The sequence below is a fragment of the Tiliqua scincoides genome, chromosome 2, assembly GCF_035046505.1.
Source record: "Tiliqua scincoides isolate rTilSci1 chromosome 2, rTilSci1.hap2, whole genome shotgun sequence".
Taxonomy (NCBI): Eukaryota; Metazoa; Chordata; class Lepidosauria; order Squamata; family Scincidae; genus Tiliqua; species Tiliqua scincoides.
In genome coordinates this window covers 124,299,537-124,325,657 of record NC_089822.1, presented here as the reverse complement: position 1 = coordinate 124,325,657, position 26,121 = coordinate 124,299,537, and the positions used below count along the sequence as shown (strand labels likewise).

The 26,121-nt window shown below is 44.6% G+C and overlaps 1 protein-coding gene across 1 annotated transcript in view; it reads right to left on the bottom strand.

Moving 5' to 3' along the window:
• Window positions 1-26,121, bottom strand: part of LRP1 (LDL receptor related protein 1) — a 374,302-nt gene that overhangs the window by 224,469 nt on the left and 123,712 nt on the right. The window contains exon 5 of the mRNA XM_066617850.1: window positions 45-164. Within this exon, the coding sequence (XP_066473947.1) occupies window positions 45-164 (120 nt within the window). The remainder of the gene's footprint in view (window positions 1-44; window positions 165-26,121) is intronic.

Here is a 26,121-nt window from a genome sequence, read left to right as displayed (position 1 = left end):
CATTTGTCAATAGCTCTTCCCTCTGCATCATGGTTGCCACTTACCTTTGCAGCTCTTCCCATCATCAGCTAACTGAAATGAATTGTTACAGTAGCATGCTGGGCCATTCAGCGTAGGGACACAATGGTGCTGGCAGCCCATAGCTGAACAGTTCGTCAACAACTCTAAAGAAAAGAGAAGGGGGAAATGGCATCAGTTAGGTGCTAGGAATGTAACATAGATTTAGGGTGCAATCCTAACCCCTTATGCCAGTGCTTTCCAGTACTGACACAAAGGCAATGCAGCTCTGAGGTAAGGGAACAAACATTCCCTTAGTTTGAGGCGGCCTCCGTGAGTGTCACCCAACTGCAGGATGCAGCACAAGTCCCATTGGCACCGCTATGCCAGTCCTGGAAAGCACTGACATAAGGGGTTAGGATTGTGCCCTAAAGTATATTCATATGTGATGCTGAAATCAGCTTTTTTTTTTTTAACTAGCATGTAATGCAAATATAAAACCTAGACTAGACCTACACTGAATTTCTCTTCTACATTAACAACATTCATCTGTGACACAATGGGGAGGGGCACTCCATGATGCATGTTGGTGTCTCCTGTGAAAACCATCTGACTTCATTATACAAATTTGCATTATATGAAGCTTATCTAACTAAGCATCCTCCATATGTCAGGCAAGCATACAGTTAAGACTCTTGTTACTCCAAAGCACTTGCGATACAGACATTTTAGATGTAATTACTTAGGAGACCTAAAATGACAAGCTCCAGATAAACACACACTGGCTCAAATTCAACAAGATTCAGTTGCACAACCCAGCAGGTTCCATTCAAAGGTGTGGCAAAAGAAAAACCTAGCAGTCTCTTTGCAAAATCCTGCAACATATATCTGCATTTCTTCATCTCGCATAATGTCAAATTTTTTTTATTTATTTAAAATTCATTATTTGTTTGTTTTATTTAAGAAATACACCAGGACTCCAGATCAGATTCTGAGAGTAAAATTGCAAAATACTTGGAAGCAACTAAAATAGCCCAGTACCAGAACAACTGCACAAACAACCCAAGCAATATCCTGATGCAGCAATCATCCACAGGAATACCAATGAAGTACTGTGTAAGTGGTCCCCCAACACCCTTTCCAAAGTCGCAGAGAATGCTGTGGTGCAAATCTCATATCAAATCTTGCACACATGATCTATGACTATCAGGATTCCAAAACACGGCAAGGGACCACGTGATGGTTCAGGCAGTGTAGCATATGGGATGGCAAAGCATCTTGGGCTAGTACACAGCTAGCTGGTATACACCTTAAGCATCAATGTCATTGTTAAAATCATCGGAGTACCAAAACAGGCACAGTTCAGCAATGTCCATTTCTGTGCCCAAATCGGGTGCTAACTTTAGCTGATAATCCTAATTGTACAGTCTTATGCATGTTTACTACAATGCAAGTCCCCCTACATTCAGTGGGACTTACTTCTAGGTACTGCAGCCTAAGACACCTCCCAAATAGGCCCTGAATCCACCATCTTCAGAGGATGTCATTAGGTATCTTAAGCAACAGGTCGCTGCAGTCAACGAAAGTGCCACCTAACAGTTTTAACATTTTCACTCTGTTCTGTTGGCAACCTTCAGTCTCGAAAGACTATGGTATCGCGCTCTGGATGGTGGTTCTGGAACAGCGTCTAGTGTGGCTGAAAAGGCCGATTCCGGAGTGATAATCCTTTCCACACTGGGAGCAAGTGTAGTGTGTCCCTGGTCTGTCTCCCTGGCTGTGGGCCTTCCTTCTTTGCCTCTTTGCCTCGGTCTGTTGGCCAAGTGTTTCTTCAAACTGGGAAAGGCCATGCTGCTCAGCCTGCCTCCAAGCAGGCCGCTCAGAGGCCACAGTTTCCCACCTGTTGAGGTATTCAATCTGTGTGTCCCACCTCCCTAGTGAGGCATGGCTAGCCTCCAGGGGCGTCGCCAGGCATCTGGGGAGAGAGGTGGCCGGCAGCTGCTCCGCTGCTGAGCTCAGTGGAGCTCAGCTGCATATGCTGCCTCCTGACTTGCTGCTTTTCCCAGGCTGAGAACGAGGTGGGTGGGGCAGTGTGAGGTGGGTGGCGCAGTGTGAAAAATGGTGGGGGGGAGGCATCTCGGGGAGAGAGGTGGCCAGCAGCTGCTCCGCTGCTCAGCTCCGCTGCACATGCTGTCTCCTGACTTGCTGATTTTCCAAGGCTGAGAAAGAGGTTGGTGGGGCAGCCTGGGTTGGGGAGGGTGTGGGAAACATGGTGGGGGGAGGTGGGACAGAAGGCTGGCTGGGCAGGCGGGCAGAGGTGCCGCATGTCATCATGGAGCTCTCTCCATGTGCAACCTCGCGCCAGGGACTACATTTCCCAGTGTGCCCCTCGCCCTGGGCATCCTGGGATTGGTCAAGGCTGCTTGGGAAGGAACCAGTCTGCTCCTAGTGTGGGGGGCAGGTGTCGAAATGCCCCAGCCTGCATCCCTTCGTCTTGCCTGGGGGAGTGGCATCTGCATGTTGGGTGTGTGTGTGTGAGCAGCCCCCATCTACTTTGGGGTGAGTTGTAATCTTGCTGGGTGTGGCTGCAATCCTGTCCACACTTTCCTGGGAGTAAGTCTCATTGACTCAAATGGGGCTTACTTCTGAGTAGACCTACAGAGGCTTGGGGTCTGTGTCAGCTTAACCCAGATTCCTCACATTTCTCTTTTTCCTCCCCCTTCAAAAAAGAAAAAAAGCCACTCTTGATGGCTTTGTCTCCAAAAATTGATTAAAAATAAAAATCCCCATTCCTTTTCAGCCATCCCTTTTTCCTCCTGCCTTCTTTGGGGGGGGGGGTACTCTGTTGGCTGCTATTGTAAGACAAAAGGCACAATCCTAGCTAGGTCTACTCAGAAGTAAGTCCTATTGTGTTCAATGGAACTTACTCCCAGGAAAGTGGGGTTAGGATTCCAGCCAAACAGTCTCTGGGTCTCAGTTTGCATCAGTTTGCAATTAGCAGATACACACAAAACAAAGTCTTCCTCTTCCCTCCCTTTCCAAAACCCTCCAGGCGTGCTGCTAACAAATTCAGGGCACAATCCTAACCAGGTCTACTCAGAAGTAAGTCCTATTTTGTTCAATGGGGCTTACTCTGAGGTAAGTGTGGCTAGGATTGCAGCCTCAGAGTGCTGGCAGCCTTGTTTCTAGTGTATAATTATAACACCTTCATCCCCATTTTGGGGGTAACTGAGGTGAGATGTTGTAATGGGGAGCCGTGGCCAATGGCTACAAGCATCAGGGGAGGCGCGAGCCAGAAAAGTTCGAGAACCACTGCTCTACACCATTTCTATCCCAAAGAATAGTGTCAGTCTAAAGTTGAAGTAGTCCTACTGATTAACTTCATACAGAGATGCTTCATTCAAGCTTTTGTGTGATGCTGTAGGCTATTTTATCACATAACTGGACTGGACAAATGTCAATTATTTTTGAGCTGCACCATTTATTTTGGCAAAAACGATTCTTCTTACATTACCATTTTGGCAAAACTGTTTGAATCACATCATGCAAATATTACCTTCGTACCACATTTAAATCAGAAAACACTATTTTATGATGTTTTTAAAGGCTTTAGAGAAAAAGTGCTTCACAGAAAAAGTGCTTCTGAAGGTTTTCCAAACAGCAGACAAAGTCTCCTAAATACCAGTCTTCAACTTCTGAATTGTAAAGACTGCTGACTTGCCCAAATACTGTAGCACTGTCCCATATATGTTTCAACAGAACGGGTGCAACACCAAATTCACATGAGCACAATTCTAAAGATATTATGTCTTTAACACAAGGGCAGACTAGTCTAAAACCCACCAAATGACTGGAATGTGTATGAGGTATAACAGTAATGGTTGTTCCACACTTCTGTAAGCCTGCATTCATTCTTCACCCTTGGCCTTCAAGTCCCTTAATCCCTTTCTTTAATGTGATGCATATTAGCTGCCAGGCACGCAAACAGGTTTGAAATCAAGCTGACAACTCCTGTGACAGATGCTGATCTCACAAAGGTCTTTTTCCTCCTAAAATGAGGGCAAGCAGTGTTACTCACCTATGAAGTTCTTAGGGAAAGGGACATTTTTATAGGGTGTTCTCTCCTAGATGACAGATTGCTGCTTCCCCAAATAGAGATGATGACCTTCCCTTTTTCCTTTCAGATAGTAGCTTTTCAGCCCATGTCAGCAAAGCAGTTAGCACTCAGACCTAGAGAACAGACTTGCCTTATATGCTTCTCACAAGATGCTGCTATAATACACCACTACAAGACACTCTGTCCACTGGTGTAACAAGCCACATCTTCAGGGGTTGGGATAGCTACATATTTTTCTGTACAGTTGTCCCCCCAGGTTCACAGGGGATATGTTCCTATTGCAACCACGGAAACCCAAAACCTTGGGTAGCAGGGAACCCTATACTTACTATTGCACTGCACAAGCCGTCCAAACTTGTTAGCGCTTGCCCTCCAAACGCCTTTCTCTTCACGCTTGAAGGACAAGTGCTAACGAGGAAGCACAGAGAGGTTGCTTCAGAGAGGCACAAACCCTCCAAGCTGCTCCCTCTTTGTGCCTACTTGTTAGTGTTTGCCCTCCAAACTGCTTCCTTTTCACATCTTCCTGTTAGAGTTAACAGTTTGGAGTGCAAGTGCTATCAAGCAGGTGCAAAGAGGAAGCAGTTTGGAGGGCTGCAAAAGGGGAAACAAAACAAAAACAGATGAGATAACCACAACTGGGGGGGGGGGTGGAATTTGTGAACCATGGATACATGAAACCATGGAAACTGAGTCTGTGGATAGAGGGGTGACTGTATAGTTTTTGTTTTTTTAATAGTCCTAGCCTCTCTTGGAAACTATAGGGGGGGAAATCAATTATATATATTTTGAGAGAGAGAGAGAGAGAGAGAGAGAGAGAGAGGCCGCCTTGGGTGCCCTTCGGGGAGAAAAGCGGAATATAAATTGAATGAATGAATGAATGAATGAATGAATAAATAAATAAATAAATAAATAAGGCTAGTGAGTGAATTGGTTAAGTTACAAAACCAGCTAGCAAGGTATTCCACTGAGCTCTGAAGTAGTTTTATAGTCTTCCGGAACACTGATTCACCTCTATACCAGTCATGAAGCCTTGAACACCAGCCAGAGGGCAACTGAAGGAGCCAGCACATCCAAGGATTCCTGATGAGCCTGGCTTTCACAATTTAATTGCTATTAATGACTGCAATAAACGTCAATAAAATTTCCATCTGCCTCATTTTTCCACAATGCAAAGAGATAAATAGGGGTCAGTAATGAACTCTCCTTAACTTAGATTTCCCTTAATTTCTCAAAAATAAAAAGCCCCCTACTCAGGATTCAAGATTCCACCAAGGTAATGCACATTGCAATTCTATGCACAATTAATGAGAAGTATCACATGTTCATGTGGTCAAAACAATATCAAATTGTGACATCATAACAAATTAAAGACACTGCTTAATGCAGTAAGCAAGATTTTTGGGATATGTTTTAAACTGATGTTCCTAAAGACTGATTTCAGCTTTCATTTCAAAAATAAAACAGGAGGGAATTAAAGATCTAACCTCACAACCATAGAGCAAAAGTCTGAAGAGATCACCACTGTGCGACCTAATGAGCAAAGAACCTCAGAAAGCCAAATGATTTTTTAACCTGTTCCATAATTGAGTGGGTACCTGGCTAACAGCCCAATCCTATCCACATTTCCCAGGGAGTAAGCCCCATTGATTCTAATGGGACTTATGTCTGAGTAGACATGCATAGGATTGGGCTGTAAGGCTGCAATTCTATACTCACTTACATGAGAGTAAGTTCCATTGAGCTAAATAGGATTTACTTGTGAGTAATCATGCATAGGACTGCAATGTAAATAGATTATCTGAAATGGGCCAACTCCACAGTTAACAGACACACCAATGTACACATACGCATGCTGACTCAATTCAACCCAGAAGGCTTTTACATAAAAAAAAATGTTATGCCCCAGCTTGCTGGGAATGCCAGCTACTCAAATAAAGCAGCAATAAGATAAGCTTCCGCAGTTCCAATTAATACACAAAGGGGCCAAGGACTGCAGCTTTTGTGGCTAAAAGGGACACTCATTGTGTGCAACTAGAATGTACTTCAACCTACAAATGGGTCTTTGTCTCTCTCTCTCTCTTTTTCGCTTCCCTTCTCCCTCCCCCCTGGTGCCAGGGTTGCCACTTCAGAGTTCAGCATTTTGAAACTGGCAAGATGAGAGCTTCATGTGTATTTATTTATGTTGAATCAGTTTGCAACTATCTCAAAACAGAATTCATCATAAGAACATAAGAACATAAGAATGAGTGTCTTAGGGCAAGTCTGCACATGAAAGTGTTTCCTATATGCAAGCAGTCCTCGCTTAAGCCATTTCTGCCCGATGTTTCATATACACAACGGGGATCAAATGTGTATACGTGTTGGCTGGGCACAAATGGGTTCTCAATATGTAGTCACAAAGAATAATACAACATATATGCCATATATATAACGGATATGCCAGGCAACATGGACAGAGACTCCACGAGTGGTTGCTCACCTGATAGATGCCTGAAGAAGAGGGAGAGGCAACTAGGCTCATCTTCATCAGCTTAAGTGGTATGAAGTGCCACTAGTCTCCTTCCTCCCAGGACACACAGTACAAAAGCAATCATACCTGACCTCTGGATGTACTATACATGTTTTCTTTCTTTTACCCTCTGCTATCCCTTGTAACTTTTATACCATGTCAACTAGACTAAAAGCCATTTTGAAGGAGCCTGTCCAATGATTCTTAGTGTGCTATGCTTAGTAGCATTTTAACTGCACAGTTAATAATATTAACAACAACGATTACAGCAGCACAGAAAGTAGCAATAACTCTGACCACAGTGAATGGGGGGGAGGACCAACAGCAGCACAGGAACGGCTTCCTATTTCACCTGTGATCATATAGTACACAAACTGTGGTTGCAATCCTATGCACACGTACATGAGAGTAAATCCCATTGAATTTAATGGAACTGGCTTATGAGTAGACATGCATCTATAAATGAGAACAAAAGACCTCAAGATACAAAGGCAGCAATTTATTGTCCAGCACATTTTGGGTACTGCAAATCTTCATTAGATGTGACTCTGATGCAATTCTCTCAAGGAGAGACCAAAAATCTTTTACTCCATCTCAAAATCATCACAGGAACTGTAATAACTGTTTCATTGAATTCTATTTATAAATTGCTCTATTAAAAGTGGGATAGGTTTTGCATTATTTTATTTTATTTTAAACTTAGAAATTGCCTTTTGTCTTGGGCACTCAGAGGCAGTGCATAAAAATAAGAGGAAAAATAATTTGTCCAGTAAAATTATATAACCAAGCTGAACTAGAAAAAAAGCAGCCAAAACAAACCCCATCAGCAATCAAAGCAAGATTCTACAGAGAAAACAGAGCCCCCACCACACCTCAGAGTTCAGTCAAACAGGTCAATTTTTAATTGTCTCAGTAACACCTAACGCCCTGAAATTGTTGGTAGGTTAATAACCAAATCTCAATAACTATTCTGAAATAGTGTGGAGGATTATAGAATTATTTTTAAACACTTCTCTACTGGTCTTCTCTCAAAGGATCCAGGGTAGTGTACAAAACAAGCAGAAACACCCAACCCACAATATTTCTGTGGCATTTAGCAAGCCACCATTTCTGAGCCTCAGCTCCCAAACTATAAGAAGAAGCAAACAAAGAAAACAGTTCCCTATCTCATGTGTTTGTTCCAGAAAGCAAAACATCATGAAGATGTGCAAGTGCTCTGCATGATAAAAATGAATATAGGAAGCTATCTTAGGCTGCATAAAAGACATATTAAAAAAAAAAAAAAAAAGAGTTGCAGCATCTATTTCCCAGGCAGAGTGAGACCAGCTTCCTCCTGCATATGGAATGCCAATGGGAGACACACTAATAAGCAAGGCAAACACTGGCTTAGTTAAAACAGCTAGAAGTCTTGTTAGCACAGTAAAGATGGACAGATTTCCTGTGGCATGAGCTTTTGTGGACAAGAATGAATTTCATTACATGCATGAAGTATTATGTTCAGTTTGAGATAAGTACACATATGCATGTGTGCGCACTCACAGGAAAAGAACTGTAAACAGTAGGCTCAAGAGGCCATCAAATGCAAGAGGGTACCATCTGTATCAATTCTATGCAAGAGTTAAATGTATACAAGAAAAACACAGTGATCATTCATAATATAGTAGAAATAGGTGATAATGCAATCATCCTATCTATCCTATCAACCCATAATGAAATCTTATGCCACAAACAGCGCAATCGTATCTTGCGCTAGAACAGGCAGGCCAGGAGGTCTGCACTGTACCCAGCACAAGACTGGGGCCAGAATCGGCTCAGACTGAGACAAGGGAAAACTCTTCTGCATGCCCCCCGGGAAAGCCACCACAGCCCCAATGGGTCTCCTTGGACCTGCACCACCTCAGGAGGTGACGCAAGTCTAAGGAGAACGGAGCGGCTTGGAGATGCCCTGCACTCCTTGAGAAACGGGGATGGGCTCCGGCATAACTGCCAGCCCTGCCTCCCGCTCCCCCACCCTGGAACGCCTCCCTCCCCTTCTTCCCCTGACCCCTGCATCGGCCAAGCTCAGCCAGAGCAGCCTTCCCTCTCCACGTTGGCGCAGAGGCTAGATGAAGCCTCCATAGACCAGCCGGCCCCGGCCAACACACAAGGAGGTACAAACGTGCTTTACAGCATGTTTGTGACCCTCCTGTGACCTAACTAGTAGTTAGGATTGAACCCAAAAAGTCTGTTAGGGTCCAATTCTATTCAACTTTCCAGCACTGGTGCAGTTATGACAACAGGGCATGTGCTGCATACTGTGATGAGGGGCAGTCACAGAGCTCTCCTCAAGGTCTTTCCTTCCTCAGCTTGCTGCTTCAGATTCTTTTATCTGGAGTCACCAGGGAAAGAAGATAGGAACTCTTACATACAAGAATGAGTTCTGGTACTAAGCTGCAGTTCTTAATGCAATGTTCATGATATGCAGTAATAATCTGTCCTGAACTCACCAGCTAGAATGTGCCTCTCAAAGCATATTAATGCAACTCAACAATCTACAGGCAGTCCAATCCTATGCTGTCCTGGCACCATGCAATATAGCGGTGCCAAAATGGCCACTGTTGTATCCCACGGGGACAGAGCAGCCACCAGAGAACTCTTCGGGGTAAGGGAACCCTCAGTTCCCTTATCCCATGTAGAACTCTACTGGCCCCAATGGGTCTCCTTGGATCTGCCCCAGCTCCTGAGCTGGCGCAGAACCAAGGAGAATCCCATGTTCAGCTACATGGCTCTGGAGGGGGGGCAGGATTTGGCAGCAGATTCTGCTGCCATCAGTGCCCCTCTCCTGGGTCCAACCCACCTTCTGGTCCTCACTCCGCCCAGTTTCACTTCCTCCCTACCTTGAGGCAAAACAAGGACAGATGCCAAGAACATTTATGATATGTAGAGACTGGTGCTGGCCACTACTACTACCTGGTACTCAAACCTGACACCAGTGACAGATGAGGCTTTATAGCACAATCCAGGAGGGAGGGGATTTCCATTTACCTTTGAATATGCCATCACCTAACTCTCATACTACAACTTAAGTCTCCCAGCTGGAGGTGTCTTGTCTGAGGGTCAGAAACACTTGTAGTGAGCCATAAAAGTGTTAGTAGTGCCACTTTCTAAACTCAAAACAAACAGCGCTCAAAACATAATAAACAAAACGAGGCAGGAGATGAACTCCATCCCAAGGTGATCATTTGTTTCTTTTTCCCTTTTTGTTACAATTAGTCTCCTGGATGGTACTGTTGGTCTTTCTTCCCCAATGAACAAATAAACAAAAGTCAAAGCATAGCCAATCACCTCTGGGAACAGACACGTGGAGGTATGCCCATTCCATGTGTATTGATATCAGTCAGCACAATAGAGGAATCTCCCCACCATTCACTTGTCACTAATGGAATTACACATAATAAATAACATTTGTTAAATCCAGGCCATCACTGCAGCTGTTTGGGAAAGAATTACTTTGCCTTATCCACACTGACAATGGCAGAGGGGTTTATAAGCTCAGAGCAAACAGACTTAGGAAAGTCTGTTTGCTGAGTATACACAGTACAGCAGGAACCAGAGATGACTATTTGCAGAGATTGCCTGCGGACATCCAGCCCCAACAAGGCTTCTGCCATAATATGACCTCACTGCTGCCTTTGCATGGGACAACTGTACATTTGCTGCAAACTAATAAACAACTGCCCCACTGGGCTCCATCACACCAAGTGGAGGAACCAAATTCCCTGATACACATGCCAGCCTGTCAGGAAAGGGGATGGGCAGCTTTGGGGCCATCATGCACTGACATGGGCTGGCCTGACGAGGCATCTGGCCTGGACGCCTTTAAAAGGAGATTTGACAAGTTTCTGGAGGAAAGATAAATTACGGGGTACAAGCCATGATGTGTACGTGCAACCTCCTGATTTTAGAAATGGGCTATGTCAGAAGGCCAGATGCAAGGGAGGGCACCACAATGAGGTCTCTTGTTATCTGGTGTGCTCCCTGGGGCATTTGGTGGGCCGCTGTGAGATACAGGAAGCTGGACTAGATGGGCCTATGGCCTGATCCAGTGGGGCTGTTCTTATGTTCTTATGACCAGTCCCTGCTTCTCAAGGTACTACCGTATATACTTCCTAATCCCAGCTTCTGACTGCATAAGAGCAGAGACATTACAGAAACAGTAGGCCCACATGGGATCCACGACCCCCCACCCCGCCCCGTTACAGAATTCCATGGAAAATGAAATCTGCAGGATGGTCTGGATCAGGAAACTGGAAATGTCTTTCAGGAGCGTCCGAGACGCTTTCTAAGGTGCAGGGAGGTGGCACATGGCCTCCCCACAGCTCAGAAGACCTCCTGGACATGACTGGAAGGCACTTCTGGTCACATCCAGGAGGTCTTCTGAAGCCCTCCAGTCATGGCATTCACAGATACTGAAATCCATGGAGCCTGCAGATAAGGAGGACCCACTGTACATAGTTTAGTTTCTTTAGCAAATAGACTTTATGATGCATGTGATATGTAGCTGCAGTTCTTCAGATACAAGCAAACCTATATAAGAAGGCAAGGCCAGTTTCCAGGACAGACACAAGGTTCTTTTTCAGTCCTCCCAAAATGCCTTGTGTGCATATCTCCACAGAAGTAAAAAAAAGTGGCCTGACTACTTGTACTTAATCTCAAACTTCATCCCTATCACTGCAACATGGAGAATGGGGGTAGGCTGTATGCCTCATGATCTGCTACACTCACTGCAGAGCAAATGGGGCAGACTCTCATTCCTCATATGGGTCCAACTTCCCCATGGCTCGTCTTTCAGATAGATCAGGTTCGCTTGCTTTCACAGAGATATGGTAGCCGAAATGACAAACTTTCTTTTCTCCTATCTACCAGTCTTGCACCTTTCTTATCAGGAAAACATGGACCATTGTTGTTTTAAAGCAATGTACTTTCTTGACAACTCTTCTTGAAAAGAATCTGCCTAGCTGTGCACAAGCTGTGTGGTAATCTACCAATATAGTAGTTCTTGTTTGCAAGCCATCTACAATGTGCAAAGTTGGTGCTGGTTTTGATTTGTTCTGCTAAGAATGCCTCCATTTATACTGATTGTGAAACTATTTGAGGATCTTGTGGGTGGGGGGAGGTCTGCTGGCCAGGAAGTCGTGAATTCCAGGAAGTATTGCTATGCACAAGCAGAGAACCTGCTCATCTGGGTTCAGTTTTTTAATCCTATAAAGCCTTGTGGTATGGCCCCAGATTTCATATCCGTAAAGATTACACATACAAGTTGCTGAATTGGCTGGTAGGCCGTCAGAAGGTTTTAGAAAAAGCTCTAGTGGTATGCAGGGTGGACAAAGATAAATGATCTTCAAATAAGAACGATTACATTTTTTTTTTTCAATGTTTAATTTTTGTTGAATGTCGAATTTTTAAACCAATTAGTTCTATTAAATGACACTTTAAAAAGAATAGCCCTGTTTAAAGTGAAACCTGTTTTGGACATATTTGATTCTATTGCTACAATCAGTGTCCAAGCATCATTTCTCTGGGTCTGGTATGAACAAGGAAAGTAGGCACCCTTCCCTCTCACTTCCCCCACTGTCCCACAAGAGGTCTTGCCTATTTTGAAAAATTGAAGGATACTTTACTGTCTTTTAGCTTCATTAGTTCTCTTTGTTCAAACTCCTTTCCTTTCTGACTATCTGATTTACAGTTATAGTCAGACATGGCAGAATTGAATGTATGTATATTTATTACCCACAAGAGACAGAAGCCTTCAGTTGCTGTTCCCTGTTCCTGGGACCTAGTGCATTTGGGCTTGGGCTGAGCCTGCCCTGGAGTGCCCTGGTCACCACTGCCTTCCTGAGAGGAGGAAGGTGGTAGTGGCAGCTCACAGGATCAGAGTGAGCACAGTAATGACTTGCTCAGGTGCATTTGCAGGCAATCAGGCCTCCCTGATAATTTCTTGCAACATCTCTAGTTCTGCTTTAATACTTTTTTTTCTGACTGGCTGCAGTACATCACAGATCTTAAAAGAGACTGGGAAACCCCATAAAAATTACTGAGAAATATGTTTACATGAACATCAGCAAGTATGGTCTACAATCTAGACTCAATTCTTTCCTCATACTAAGGGCTTACAAACAAGGATGGAGAGAGGGCCATGAACCCATCAGTATCAATTTCCACCATCTCCATGCTTACGATCTCTTAAGACTGAACCCATGAAGTTGGTTTTTCTAGACTGAAATAGTAGGAAATAGGCCAACCTTGGGGCAAGCAGTTCACTAGTTTTCCGTACTGTATTTATTATTTACTGTAATTATTATTATTATTATTATTATTATTATTATTATTATTATTATTATTATGAGATTTACTATTTATGATTCAGTTCTCAATATTTGCTTTCCAGGGACATGCAGTGGATGGGGAAGCAGGTGAGGCAGAGCCTCCCCACTGGAGTCCTTTGAAAAGCGCCACGTGAGGCACAAAGCACGTGGGTTGAGTGTGATTGAGCACCTCACACAGCGGCGGCAACACTTTTCAAAGGACTCCAGTGGGGAGGCTCCACCTCACCCAGAACCTAGGAGAGGGGGGTGAAGGGGTAATTTGTACCCATTACTGACATTGTCAGCACCTACACTGCAGCCCTTAAACTGTACTCCAGTTTGCTGAATTGTTATTATTCAGAATATTTATATACTGCTTCTCAACAAAACAAAACAAAAGTTCACAAAGTGATTTACAAAGACAATTGATTAAATAATGGTCCCCTGTTCCAAAAGGGCTCACAATCTAAAAAGACACAGAAGAAACTCCAGCAAAGAGCCACGAGAAGAGACACTGTGCTGGGCTGAAAAGGGATGTTTACTCCCTTTCTACTAAATTTTGAGAGGTGAACCACTTGAAAAAATGCCTCTTTGCACACTTAGCAGGGGTCAACATCATAACAAAGCCAAACAGTGGCCAACATACAACACAGGAAACATACACATCTAGCCTAGGAAATGGCCCTATCTTGCCAGCAAAGGCACCCATGAAATCTGATACTTCAAAGAGCTGGGGCATGGAGTGAAGCAGCTGTGCTATCTTCCCATTCCATCTTTTCCCTCACATAGCACATGGAGGACCAGATGAGTCTATTGGCCCCATGTCCACAGCCCTTTCACAGTGCCTAGAACTGCCACAGGGCTTGTTTTAAATCAGTCTGACATGCATGTCATTCTAGTTAAATTTTACATCTAACAGCTCAAACTAAACACAGAACAACCGAAAATGTACAGATATGAAATGAACGACTAAAGAAAGAAGAATTTCATTCCTCAAAATAGGAAAGAAAGGCAGAAGAGGGAACAGCAAGCCTCAAGAAAACAGGCCTGGGCAAAAAATGCTCCTGCTCTCATATCCAAAGGAACAGCATGCCACAACTCCCCCAACTGAACCCCTAGAGACAGCTGTTTTGCAATCCTAGAAGACTTCTCCAAGGCTACTCTTGCTAAATAAACTGTGGTTGACCTTGAAGCGGCCCATACCTTCCCTTTCCTTGAGTCCAAAAACTTTACTCAAAGCCAAACATAAGGGACATCATTTCGCAACTTCTAGCCGCCTCCAGTCTCAAGCTTGGGTCAAAGTCATAGAAATGAGCGCAAAGGTAACCCCTTGCCAAATTAGACTGCCTTTCAGCAGTGAGATGACCACATTCACCCAGACAAGGAATCCATCTGGAAAACAACAGAAAATTATGTGCTGTAAAAGGATGTGCCTTCTGGAAAAAAAGAGATTTAAAACCATTTCCAGTAATTTTTCCATGGGCCAGCAAAAAAGCAAAAGGAAAAAAAAGTATCTAATTGCGTTTAAGCACAGTCATGAGAGGAAAAGAAAGGGTAGTTGAGGCTCAGTGTACGAAACTGGAACGAATCTAAAAACATGATGCCCTTCGCTAGTGTTGTGAATAATCAAGTGGCTATCTTTGGCCAGAAGAAAGAAGCACCTTGATGATCACTGAAGGAGAAGCACCTTGGACCAATCAGTTTCAGGAAGTTTCTCTTTCATATGGTTAGAGAAACTTCAAGCAGTGTTTCTCAAACTGTGGGTCAGAACCCATTAGGTGGGTCACAAGCCAATTTCAGGTGGGTCCCCATTCATTATTTTATTTTAATATACTAGACTTGGTGCTACAATGGTATGTGACTGCATGTGGGGAAATGTTACAGATCTGTACTTTTATCAAGCTACTACGTATATTCTTTTAACAATAATAGTCAATGGGACTTACTCCTGGGTAAGTGTGGGTAGGATTGCAGTCTAGGATTGTTAAAAAATTTTCCTGCTTGATGATGTCACTTCCAGTCATGACATCATTTCTGCTGGTCCTGACAGATTTTCATTCTAAAAAGTGGGTCCCAGTGCTAAATGTGTGAGAACCACTGGTGTAGAGGATTGTGCTGTTACAACAGCAGAACAGATTCATAAATGGGAGGGTTTAAGAAAAGAAAATATGGATGTGTTTCAAACACTGGATTCCAATTTCAAAGTTTGACAAGGTTCAATTGTGGATATCAATTTCTTTTAAAACTCTAAGAATGAGTTCTAAAATTGAAACATCAGGCCAGACTTTAGCATCAACCACTGTCACAGTGTCATTAACACAATTTCTGATAGGTATCAAAGAAGAGACAAGAATCAGAAATTAATATCCTCCCAAACATGCTCGTCTTCCTCCCCCTCAATAAATCCAATAAAGCATTGTAAACAAGTTGTTATGGCTATGTAGCTTATTAAACCTGTACTTGCGTATAAAATAGAGGTTTTGTAATAGGCTCTGGAGCAATTTGTACCACTACGCCAAAAGAAAAACAGTCCTTTCCCTTAGGGTCCAATCCAATCCAACTTTTCTGCATTGATGCAGCCACAATGCAGACCCAAAGCAAGGGAACAAACGTTTCCTTAGCTTGAGTAGGCTTCTGTGACTGCCCCCCCCCCCACAGGATGCAGTGCAAACCCTGCTGGTACAGCTGTATCAGTGCTGGAAAACTGGACAGGATTGGGCTCTTATTGTGTAAATTTTCAAGCCAAACAAATTTCCATCTTAAAGGGACATTAAAGTCCCATAAACAACTCTCCAAAAGCAGAAGTTCTTTCTGCTTAGGCCTTCTACATAAACCCTCTGGATGAGTTGCTGCTTTGGGTGCCATCTCTCAGCAAAAAATTTATTTTATTTCAAATATTTTCTCTGAAAACATGGGATAAAAAAAATTTAAGCTTTCTATAAATAGTTAAATTAAAAAATGCAACCAACAACATATGCAATAAAATTGTGCCCAGACTGTACCATGTAAGGGCATTCATTAGGAGGACGCCTCTAATATTTTGAGATCCATAACCCTAGAGGAGAGGGATCTAAAACCTATATGAAGGAAAGCTGTCATGTATAACCATGGTACATGTGAAAGAAATCTAGTGCTTACTATGAAGAATTCAAACTCTAATCTGCAAGCTCATTTCAAACCATGATTTCACATCCAGGTTTGTGGGCAATTCTGGACTGAGGTTTAGTTAGTCCAATTTAACCATGACTAGGAAAAGCAACAACCCAATCCTATGCAGTTCAACTCAGAAGTAATCTCCACTGAGTTCAATGGCACACTCCCAAATAAGTGAGCATAGGATTGCATTCCAAACCAAGGTTAGGGCTCTAACATAAAGAGCCTCTTCAAGTCAGAAAGTAATTTTCAGGACTTCTGAAAAAAGCGTGAGCTGGGTTACTTGTATGTTTGTCCAACATACTTTAAGAGAACAAATAATAAACTTGTGGAAAGAAAAGACAGCTGGACCCTGTTGATTCCCAGGTCAACTGAGGAGTATATTCTTACATTCTTCTGAGGAGTGTGATTTCAGGCACAATCAAGGCATTCACCTGAAGGAGACCTGGAGGAAGTTTAGACCTCCTGCAGCAAATGACCCCACTACGCTAACAAGGTCTTCCTCCCTTCCTAGTCTGATGTACACACACACAAACCTCACATTCTTCTAAAAAAACATAGAAGGCACCTAGCATCAGGCAAGTCTAGGACATTGCAACAGACCAGGTACAAACATCTCTCTTTTCACAGCTCTTGCCTCAAGCAAGACGATCTGGCAGGTTTATGTTGACTGTCACCAAGATGTTAGTTATCATTGCTTTGCTCTTCCACTGCCTGATATTATGCAAAGTAGAAAACTGGTTCCAAAAATAGAGGCTGTGGGACAGCTCAAGGAAAGCACAGAAAAGTGCTTGTCAGACATTCCTGGTTTTCAGGTAATGTCCCTCATTTCAGAACACCATAACTCAGGAAAACTCCACCCAAACCTGTTTCAGACAACAGACACCCCACAAGTTTATGGAATCTCACAGAGCAACCCCCAGAATCTTACAGAATCTATAATCCATTGCTCCACAGAGCCCTACAGATTACACTCGGCACAGGTTCTGTTGCATTCCTTAAACTTGTAATTTTCACCATACAGTCGGTGTTCTGTCAGTTTATTCTATCCTGCATGGCAGCATGGATAAGGAAGTTCAGACAAAACACAAAACCTTGTTATGACGGAATGAGAGGTTGCCCATAAATGATAATCTGTTTGGGGCTAACCTAGTTTGTTTGGGACGAGGATTTGAATCCATGATTTAAGTTGGTCTACAAACCACAGTTAGCGTTAACAGTGGTTCTGTATTATACCTGAGTTTACAAACCATGATAAAGAGCCTTTGCTCCACTGCAAGATGGCAACATATTGAACTAAGTTGTGATGCAGACTCCTGAACCAAACAGAAGCAAAAGCAGACCAACAGCAATAAACCATGGTTTGTCTGTTGTCCATATGAAAGTTCCAACCATGATTTTTGTCCTTAACTATGATTAGACAAACCATGGTTTCACATTACATCTGAAACATAGTCTGACTTAAGCATCTCCCAAATCACTGAAAATCCTATTTATCTGGTGTCTAAGATTGCAGTAGGCATTGCTTAGGCCAGGGGCGCTCAATACGTCGATCTCGATCCACTGGTCGATCACGAGGCAAAATGAGTCGATCGCAGGCTTCTCTCCCGTCCACGCATCCCTGGGAGTAAGCCCCGCCCTGGGAGTGATGCATCCCTGGGAGTGTGCCCCGTTGACTCTACTGGGGCTGACTCATGAGTAGACCTGGAGAGGAGCTGCTGGCACGAACCACACATCCCTGGGAGTGAGCCCCGTTAACTCTACTGGGGCTGACTTACCTTTCCCCTGTTTTTGCACTGGTCTGTATGGAGATCTCCCCCCCCTTCCATCTGTTGGTTATGTGTGCAAGGGGTTTTGCACTGGTCTTGCTGTGATGTCTATAGAGATCTTCCCTCCCCCACACCTTTCCCCTGTTTTTGCACTGGTCTGTATAGAGCTCTGCTCCCCTCCCCCCCACTTGTATTGGAATCGAGGAAGATCTGGTGAGGAGGTAGATGTGGTGTCAGCAGTGGCCCCTTTAAGGGTAAGGCCTGGGCATCCAGCAGAGTGTGCTGCACAGCTGCAGCCACTTGAAGGCAATAGGGCCCTCAGGGATATAAGAGCACCTGAGGCAGGAAGGGCTCCACTTATATATGTGAGTCAGCCTTTTCCTACATGAAGATCATTAAGTCCAAGTACCGTTCCACCATGACTGATGAACATTTGGAAGTGTGCTTGAGGCTGGCTGTCAGCAGCTACTGTCCGGACTATGCATCCTTGGCTGATTCACTTCAGTGCAAGTCATCAAAGTAAACTCAAGTAATCACAAAAAATGTTTATAGTTAATTATGTTGTGTTGTGCAATATTGGCTCATGTGGTTATGCAAGGTACACCAACATACATTGTACACGTAAATGTTATGATGGCGCGAACATTGTAAAAAAACTCTGGTAGATCTCCAGGCCTTGCTGGGTTTCAAAGTAGCTCTCGAGCCAAAAAAGTGTGAGCACCCCTGGCTTAGGCACTTCCAAGTATATATTTGCAAAAGCAAGGAATACAAACTTGCTGTTTAAAAAGAGGGGAAAGGAAGAAAGATTCTTAGGAAGTAGAATTGTCTGCCAACTATCACACACACACACACACACACACACACACACACACACACACACACACACAAACAGCATGAACTGCTTTGTAAAGAGAGGATACAGTATTCGATAGCTCCACTTACCAACTGAGGGGACTTAGGGCCCGATCCTGACCTATGTGTGCCAGCTCAGCACAGGCATGCAGTGTCACAAACAGGCCGTACGACATGTCTGCGACACATACTGCCCAGCCAATGCTGGCGCTGGCTCAGCACAAGCCTGCGCTAAGCCAGCACTGGGCAGAGAACAGGCAACCGCTGCCCAGACTTCTGTGGGTGCGCAGGGCGACAGAGAGATAAGTGGGGGCATGAGGGGAGGCGGAAGGAGGCATTTCAGGGTGGGGGGAAGGCAGGCAAATGCATGGAGGGGGAGTATAGCTGGAGGGGGCAGGGCCGGTGGAGCTAAGGTCCACCAGATCCAGAGCCATGCATTGGGTCTCCCAGTCCAACGCAGGACTCCATTACTCTGTGCCAGCTAAATAGCTGGTGCAGAGTTGAATAGCTCCATTGCGGGGCTATTTTCCTTACACAGGGGACAGGGATAAATATCCACATCCCCTGAGGAGTCAGCAGCGGCTGCCCAGCGTGCTCTGGATCCCTCAGCAGCCATTTTGGCACCACGGCAGCTCAGCATGCTAGGTAGATCGGGATTAGGCTGCCAACCCAACCCGACGTGCACGTTGGGGGAAGAATACCGGGCAAATCACTCACAAAAACCCTTGACTTCCGATGAGTGGACTTCCCTCAAATGAGGAGGCTGGTTAGAAGGAGGTTGAAAGGGAAGGTAAAAAGAGTCCAGTCTCTACAGAGAGCACTGAGGTTGCTCAAATCAACAGTAATAGAGGCCCAGAGGAAGTGTATACCGCAAAGGAAGAAGGGCTCGACTAAGTCCAGGAGGGTGCCTGCATGGCTAACCAGCCAAGTCAGAGAGGCCGTAAAGGGCAAGGAAGCTTCCTTTCGTAAATGGAAGTCTTGCCCAAATGAGGAGAATAAAAAGGAACATAAACTGTGGCAAAAAAAATGTAAGACAGTGATATGGGAGGCCAAGAGAGACTATCAGGAACACATGGCCAGCAGCATTAAGGGGAATAATAAAAGCTTCTTCAAATATGTTAGAAGCAGGAAACCCGCCAGAGAAGCGGTTGACCCTCTGGATGGTGAGGGAGGGAAAGGGGAAATAAAAGGAGGCTTAGAGATAGCAGAGAAATTGAATGAGTTCTTTGCATCTGTCTCCACGGTAGAAGACCTCAGGCAGATACTGCTGCCCAAACGACCCCTCCTAACCGATGAGTTAAGTCAGATAGAGGTTAAAAGAGAAGATGTTTCAGACCTCATTGATAAACTAAAGATCAATAAGTCACCGGGCCCTGATGGCATCCACCCAAGAGTTATTAAGGAATTGAAGAATGAAGTTGCTGATCTCTTGACTAAAATATGCAACTTGTCCCTCAAAACGGCCATGGTGCCAGAAGATTGGAGGATAGCAAATGTCATGCCAATCTTTAAAAAGGGAAAGAGGGGGGACCCGGGAAACTACAGGCCAGTCAGCCTAACATCTATACCGGGTAAGATGGTGGAATGCCTCATCAAAGACAGAATCTCAAAACACATAGACGAATAAGCCTTGCTGAGGGAGAATCAGCATGGCTTCTGTAAGGGTAAGTCTTGCCTCACGAACCTTATAGAATTCTTTGAAAAGGTCAACAGGCATGTGGATGCGGGACAACCCGTGGACATTACATATCTGCACTTTCAGAAGGCGTTTGACACGGTCCCTCACCAAAGGCTACTGAAAAAACTCCACAGTCAGGGAATTAGAGGACAGGTCCTCTCATGGATTGAGACCTGGTTGAAGACCAGGAAACAGAGAGTGGGTGTCAATGGGCAATTTTCACAATGGAGAGAGGTGAAAAGCGATGTGCCCCAAGGATCTGTCCTGGGACCGGTGCTTTTCAACCTCTTCATAAATGACCTGGAGACAGGGTTGATCAGTGAGGTGGCTAAGTTTGCAGATGACACCAAACTTTTCCGAGTGGTGAAGACCAGAAGTGGTTGTGAGGAGCTCCAGAAGAATCTCTCCAAACTGACAAAATGGGCAGCAAAATGACAGATGTGTTTCAATGTAAGTAAGTGTAAAGTCATGCACATTGGGGCAAAAAATCAAAACTTCAAATATAGGCTAATGGGTTCTGAGCTGTCTGTGACAGATCAGGAGAGAGATCTTGGGGTGGTGGTGGACAAGTCGATGACAGTGTCGAACCAATGTGCGGTGGCAGTAAAGAAGGCCAATTCTATGCTTGGGGTCATTAGAAAAGGTATTGAGAACAAAACAGCTACTATTATAATGCCGTTGTACAAATCGATGGTAAGGCCACACCTGGAGTATTGTGTCCAGTTCTGGTCACCACATCTCAAAAAGGACATAGTGGAAATGGAAAAGGTGCAAAAGAGGGCAACTAAGATGATTGCTGGGCTGGGGCACCTTCCTTATGAGGAAAGGCTACGGTGTTTGGGCCTCTTCAGCCTAGAAAAGAGGCACCTGAGGGGGGACATGATTGAGACATACAAAATTATGCATGGGAAAGATAAAGTGGATAGATAGATGCTCTTTACACTCACATAACACCAGAACTAGGGGACATCCACTAAAATTGAGTGTTGGGAGAGTTAGGACAGACAAAAGAAAATATTTCTTTACTCAGCATGTGGTTGGTCTGTGGAACTCCTTGCCGCAGGATGTGGTGACGGCATCTGGCCTGGATGCCTTTAAAAGGCGACTGGACACGTTTCTGGAGGAAAAATCCATTACAGGGTACAAGCCATGATGTGTACGTGCAACCTCCTGATTTTAGAAATGAGTTATGTCAGAATGCCAGATGCAAGGGAGGACACCAGGATGCAGGTCTCTTGTTATCTGGTGTGCTCCTTGGGGCATTTGGTGGGCCGCTGTGAGATACAGGAAGCTGGACTAGATGGGCCTATGGCCTGATCCAGTGGGGTTGTTCTTATGTTCTTAACCCTGTCAGGACCACTGAAGTCAAAAGCAAGCCTGTGCACACATTCAGCTAAATAAAAGAGGCCAGTATACAGTGAACTCAAATCTGCTCTGCATTATCAGACAGAAAAAGACCATCCTTTCAGAGCTCTCATAATGTGGGGGACTAGACGGCCTGAATGAGAAGTTATCCTGGCTGATCAATAAGCTGCACGGTTAAGCAGGGTGTCCAGCCACACCCCTTACAGCCAGGGAGAGAGTTACATCACAGCTTATCTGACACCACATCCAGAGTACACCCAACTTCTTGGCCACTACAACCAGGCACCATGGGGAAGAAAAGGGTGGGACCAGTGGGAAAGACCATAAGGCATAAGAGCCTCGCCACTAGGCAGGGATGAGTAAAGTGAACAGCTGGTGGCAAGGTTAGGGGAGCAGACTTGCATGGCCCCGGTAAGGCTTCAACTCCTCAGAGCCACTGACCTTTTGTTCTTGCCTTGCCACCCATGGGTGCCACATACACAGCTACTTTTCCACAGTTTCCACTGCTGCAAGCCACTCTTTGCAGAGTTGCAGGGCACCTGCCATCACTATAAGAATGCATGTTTTCTCCTTGAGTTGCCCAATAGGGAGTGGCTATAGCACAAAAACTTACCCAAACCAAACAATAACAAAGAGTTGTTTCAAAGTTACATGAACAAGCTGTTACAGATGATAAGTTGCAAGATTTTTTTAAAAAATCAATAAATATGTGACTGAGGACCAAATTCTATCCAACTTTCCAACTCGGATGCAGCCGTGCCAATTGGGCACATACTACATCCTGCACTTTGGAGAGGGAGGGCTCCTCAAGGTAAGGGAATGGGGCTGCACTCCTGCTGCCTCAGGCTGGAAAATTGGATAGGACTGGGCCCTAATTCCCTTATTTTAAAAAGGGGGGGGGGAATACTCAACTGAAATATTTCTTTCTCCTTAACACTGATCTGCTGAGAGCACAGAAAAAGGAGAACTATCATTAGAATGAGAAGCACAGAATTCAGAGAAGCCAGGCAAATATAGCAGAGTTCCTGACCCTTCTGGAGACTCCTAGTGTGATATTGGGCAATTTGTTTTCAGCAAAGGCTTCGGACTCACCAGTTACAACAGTACTGTTTTCTTTCTTCCCTTTTTGAAGGGAGTTTGCAGTTTTCTTTCACTTTTTGCAGCTCACCCGCCCTTGCGCTTGTTTCATTTCCTTTAATTTTCACGTTCCTCCAGCCTCTGTGTGTCCCATTTTAGCATTTCATAGTTCTGTTTTCCTACTTGGTTAGACTCCTGCCCCTTTCCCACTTTTTGAAGGGGGGCTGCCATTTCCTTTCACTTTTTGCAGGTCATTTCCCTCCCCCCGTTTCTGTGTTTAATGTCTTCACAGTCTGGCATCACCCCCATGATGGACCAACTCCCATGCAGTGGACAAGGCAACACCCCAGGCGGTGGTCGCAGTGATGCACCATCGCCCTGCCCCTACTGGTTTTTTGGTTATAATATTTGATAGCATAGATACACTTAGACACAGTTTCATTTGTTGCATTCTGCTTGGAATTACACATCGAATGATATATAACATGATGGTATTATTTGAAAATACGAAGATTTTAAAAATTTGGGCCAGTAGTGATCTCCCTGTACACCCGCTGCGGTCCACACCCCTGCACCCCTAGCAACACCACTGCTGCTATCTGCCTCTTCATAAAGGTGATCCCCCATTTGTCCCCGAATTCAATTTCTCCTTCTGTTTCCCAATAAGTATTTAAATGGTTTAAAGTACATGAATGTGTACCAAGAATAAATTATTATTATTATTTATTAACAGTTTTTTATACATTGCCTTTCAAATAATAGTTCACAAAGTAGTTATTATTCTGCTTATGTCGTTTTTTAATGTTCAGATTGTCTGGAAACCCCCTGCTTACCTGGCACTGGGGGGGGGGTGAGATGAGGGTGGAAGGCAGCCCCTGCGGCCAGCGGGAGAGACACAGGGGCGAGGCCAGTGACGGCCCCTCCCACGGGCCACTGCTGCAGCACACCCATTGTCAGGCCACAACATCGGGTTTTTGATGATTGACATGGCACACTGCAGTGCCAGCCAGGGGTTCACATCCCCTAACGGTCCTACTAAAATATGACCCTCTCCCAAACTTTCACAGCATCCCAGTAATGCACTACTGTATGAGCTACTGGAAAGCTCTTTCCAGTGCTTTACAGCAGTTAGCACTGGCAGAATGTTCATTCCATCAGTACTAAAGCTCAATAGGACCAACCTGTTAATCCACGCCCTGGGCTTGCTGACACATCCATGCACTCATTCCAGCACACAGGGTTGGCCCATCCTTTTTGAAAGTCCTTTAAGGAAAGGCCACAGCCTGTGGGAGCACTGTTGCAATTAATAAGTGGGATAAAACCAAGCAGACTTGGGGTGAACAACTGCAAGAAGTTGAACTCTTGTCCTCATTAACACATTCTGAGCTCCAACAGCAGCATACAGAACAGCTCTGAACAGAATGTTGAATTCTCTTTGGTAGTGAGAATCTGTAGGTGAAATTGAATCTGGGCACTAGAACCAGATCACCTCTTTCACCCGAGCAGAACTCTAGAGAAGAACTGCAAGAAAGACCCAGATCTGCCACTTACTGAACAATCCTATGCATACTTACGTGGCAGTAAGTTCCAGTACAATCAATGGGGCTTTCTCCCAGGAAAGTGTACAGAATTACAGACTTAGGGCCCAATCCTATCCAACTTTCATGCACTGCCGCAGCCATGCCAACAAGGTGTGAGCTCCATTCCTCAGTGGGGAGGCAATCATAGAGGCTTCCTCAAGGTAAAGTAACATTTATTCTCTTACCTTGGGGCTGCATTGCAGCTGCATCAGCACTGGAAAAGCTTGAGAGGATTGGGCCCTTCCAGCCCTTTGCAGATGGATGCATGCCAAGGAGGCGCATGCTGCATCCTATGGTGGGGAGGGCAGTTTATTTCTCTTAACCTGGGGAAAGACTCAGCTTTCCTATGGGTTTCCTCAGTTCTGTGCCATCTATTTTGCTGTCACAAAACTAAGAAGGGTAAGGGAGAGGGACCGCTGCACACAGTGGATCTCAGCAGGGGAACTAAAGACAAACAAGCTTGCCTCCCAAAAGATCCCCCTAGGAGTCAAATTATTAGCAATGGCTTTTTTTTGCTTTTGTAGGGTACAGATGACAGGAATTCAGTACAATTCACATGAAATACAGAGAGCATCTCTTTACTTCTATGAGTAACTGTTGGCTAGGGAATTCCATACGAAACCCAAAAAGAGATGGAACCTTTAGGTCATGGAATCTCTCCCTCTATAAAACCATTTTTGTTACCAACAGAATGATGGGCAGTTTTTATACCAGACCTTGATTGAGATCTGTAAGGGTCACTGGAAATCAGATAAAAATGCTTTGCTGAAAGCAGGTGAGATCATCGGTGTCACCCACCAGCTAAGGGACTTTCTGAGGGCTGCAATGCTCTCTTCAACTGGTCTATTTTTCTTTGCAACTCATAGAAGCACAATGAGTTTTGAACTGACACAAATGCATGTACGTACACGCAAACACACAGCTCCCTTAATGATCACCTAGATTTTTGCCATCCTCAGCCTTTGGTTCCTTTAGTTCCAGTGCATTTCCATTCCAAAACAGGCACCATCTCAAAACTCCGCTCTTCTCCATGGTCTGACTTTTTCCAATCTCTCTCAAAATCTAGGTCAAAGCTGGAATATTTTGAGACCTGGCTGCAGGACAGCTTAAACAGGCTCCACTGCCTGGCACAACAGGGGATTAGGCATGGCATACAATCAACAGATAATGTCAGAGTCTAGCAACACATAAGGCAAGAAGCCAGAAAACGAGGGTAGGATAAGTCCTGATAAGACAGCTAAAATAGAGTAGTAGTCCAGGTTTGCTAATCAACAGAATGGTTGGGACTAGAGCCTCCAGTGACCAAAAGGAGTTGTATGTGGCTTCTTCTTTATCAGGAGGTTGTGCTGGCACTCAATCAGGGCCAGGGAAGTCTTTGATAATGAAGGAGAAGACAATGAAAGAGAAAAACAAGACACGTTCAACATTCATTTTAATTATTTTCCAAATTTTCATACCACCCTTCCTCCAAGGAGCTCAGGGTGGTATACGTACTGTAGTTTCTTCTCTCCTTTTTGTCCTCACAACAACCCTGTGAGGTAGGCAGGTCCCTCACCAAAGGCTACTGAAAAAACTCCATGGTCAGGGAATTAGAGGACAGGTCCTCTCATGGATTGAGAACTGGCTGGAGGCCAGGAAGCAGAGAGTGGGTGTCAATGGGCAATTTTCACAATGGAGAGAGGT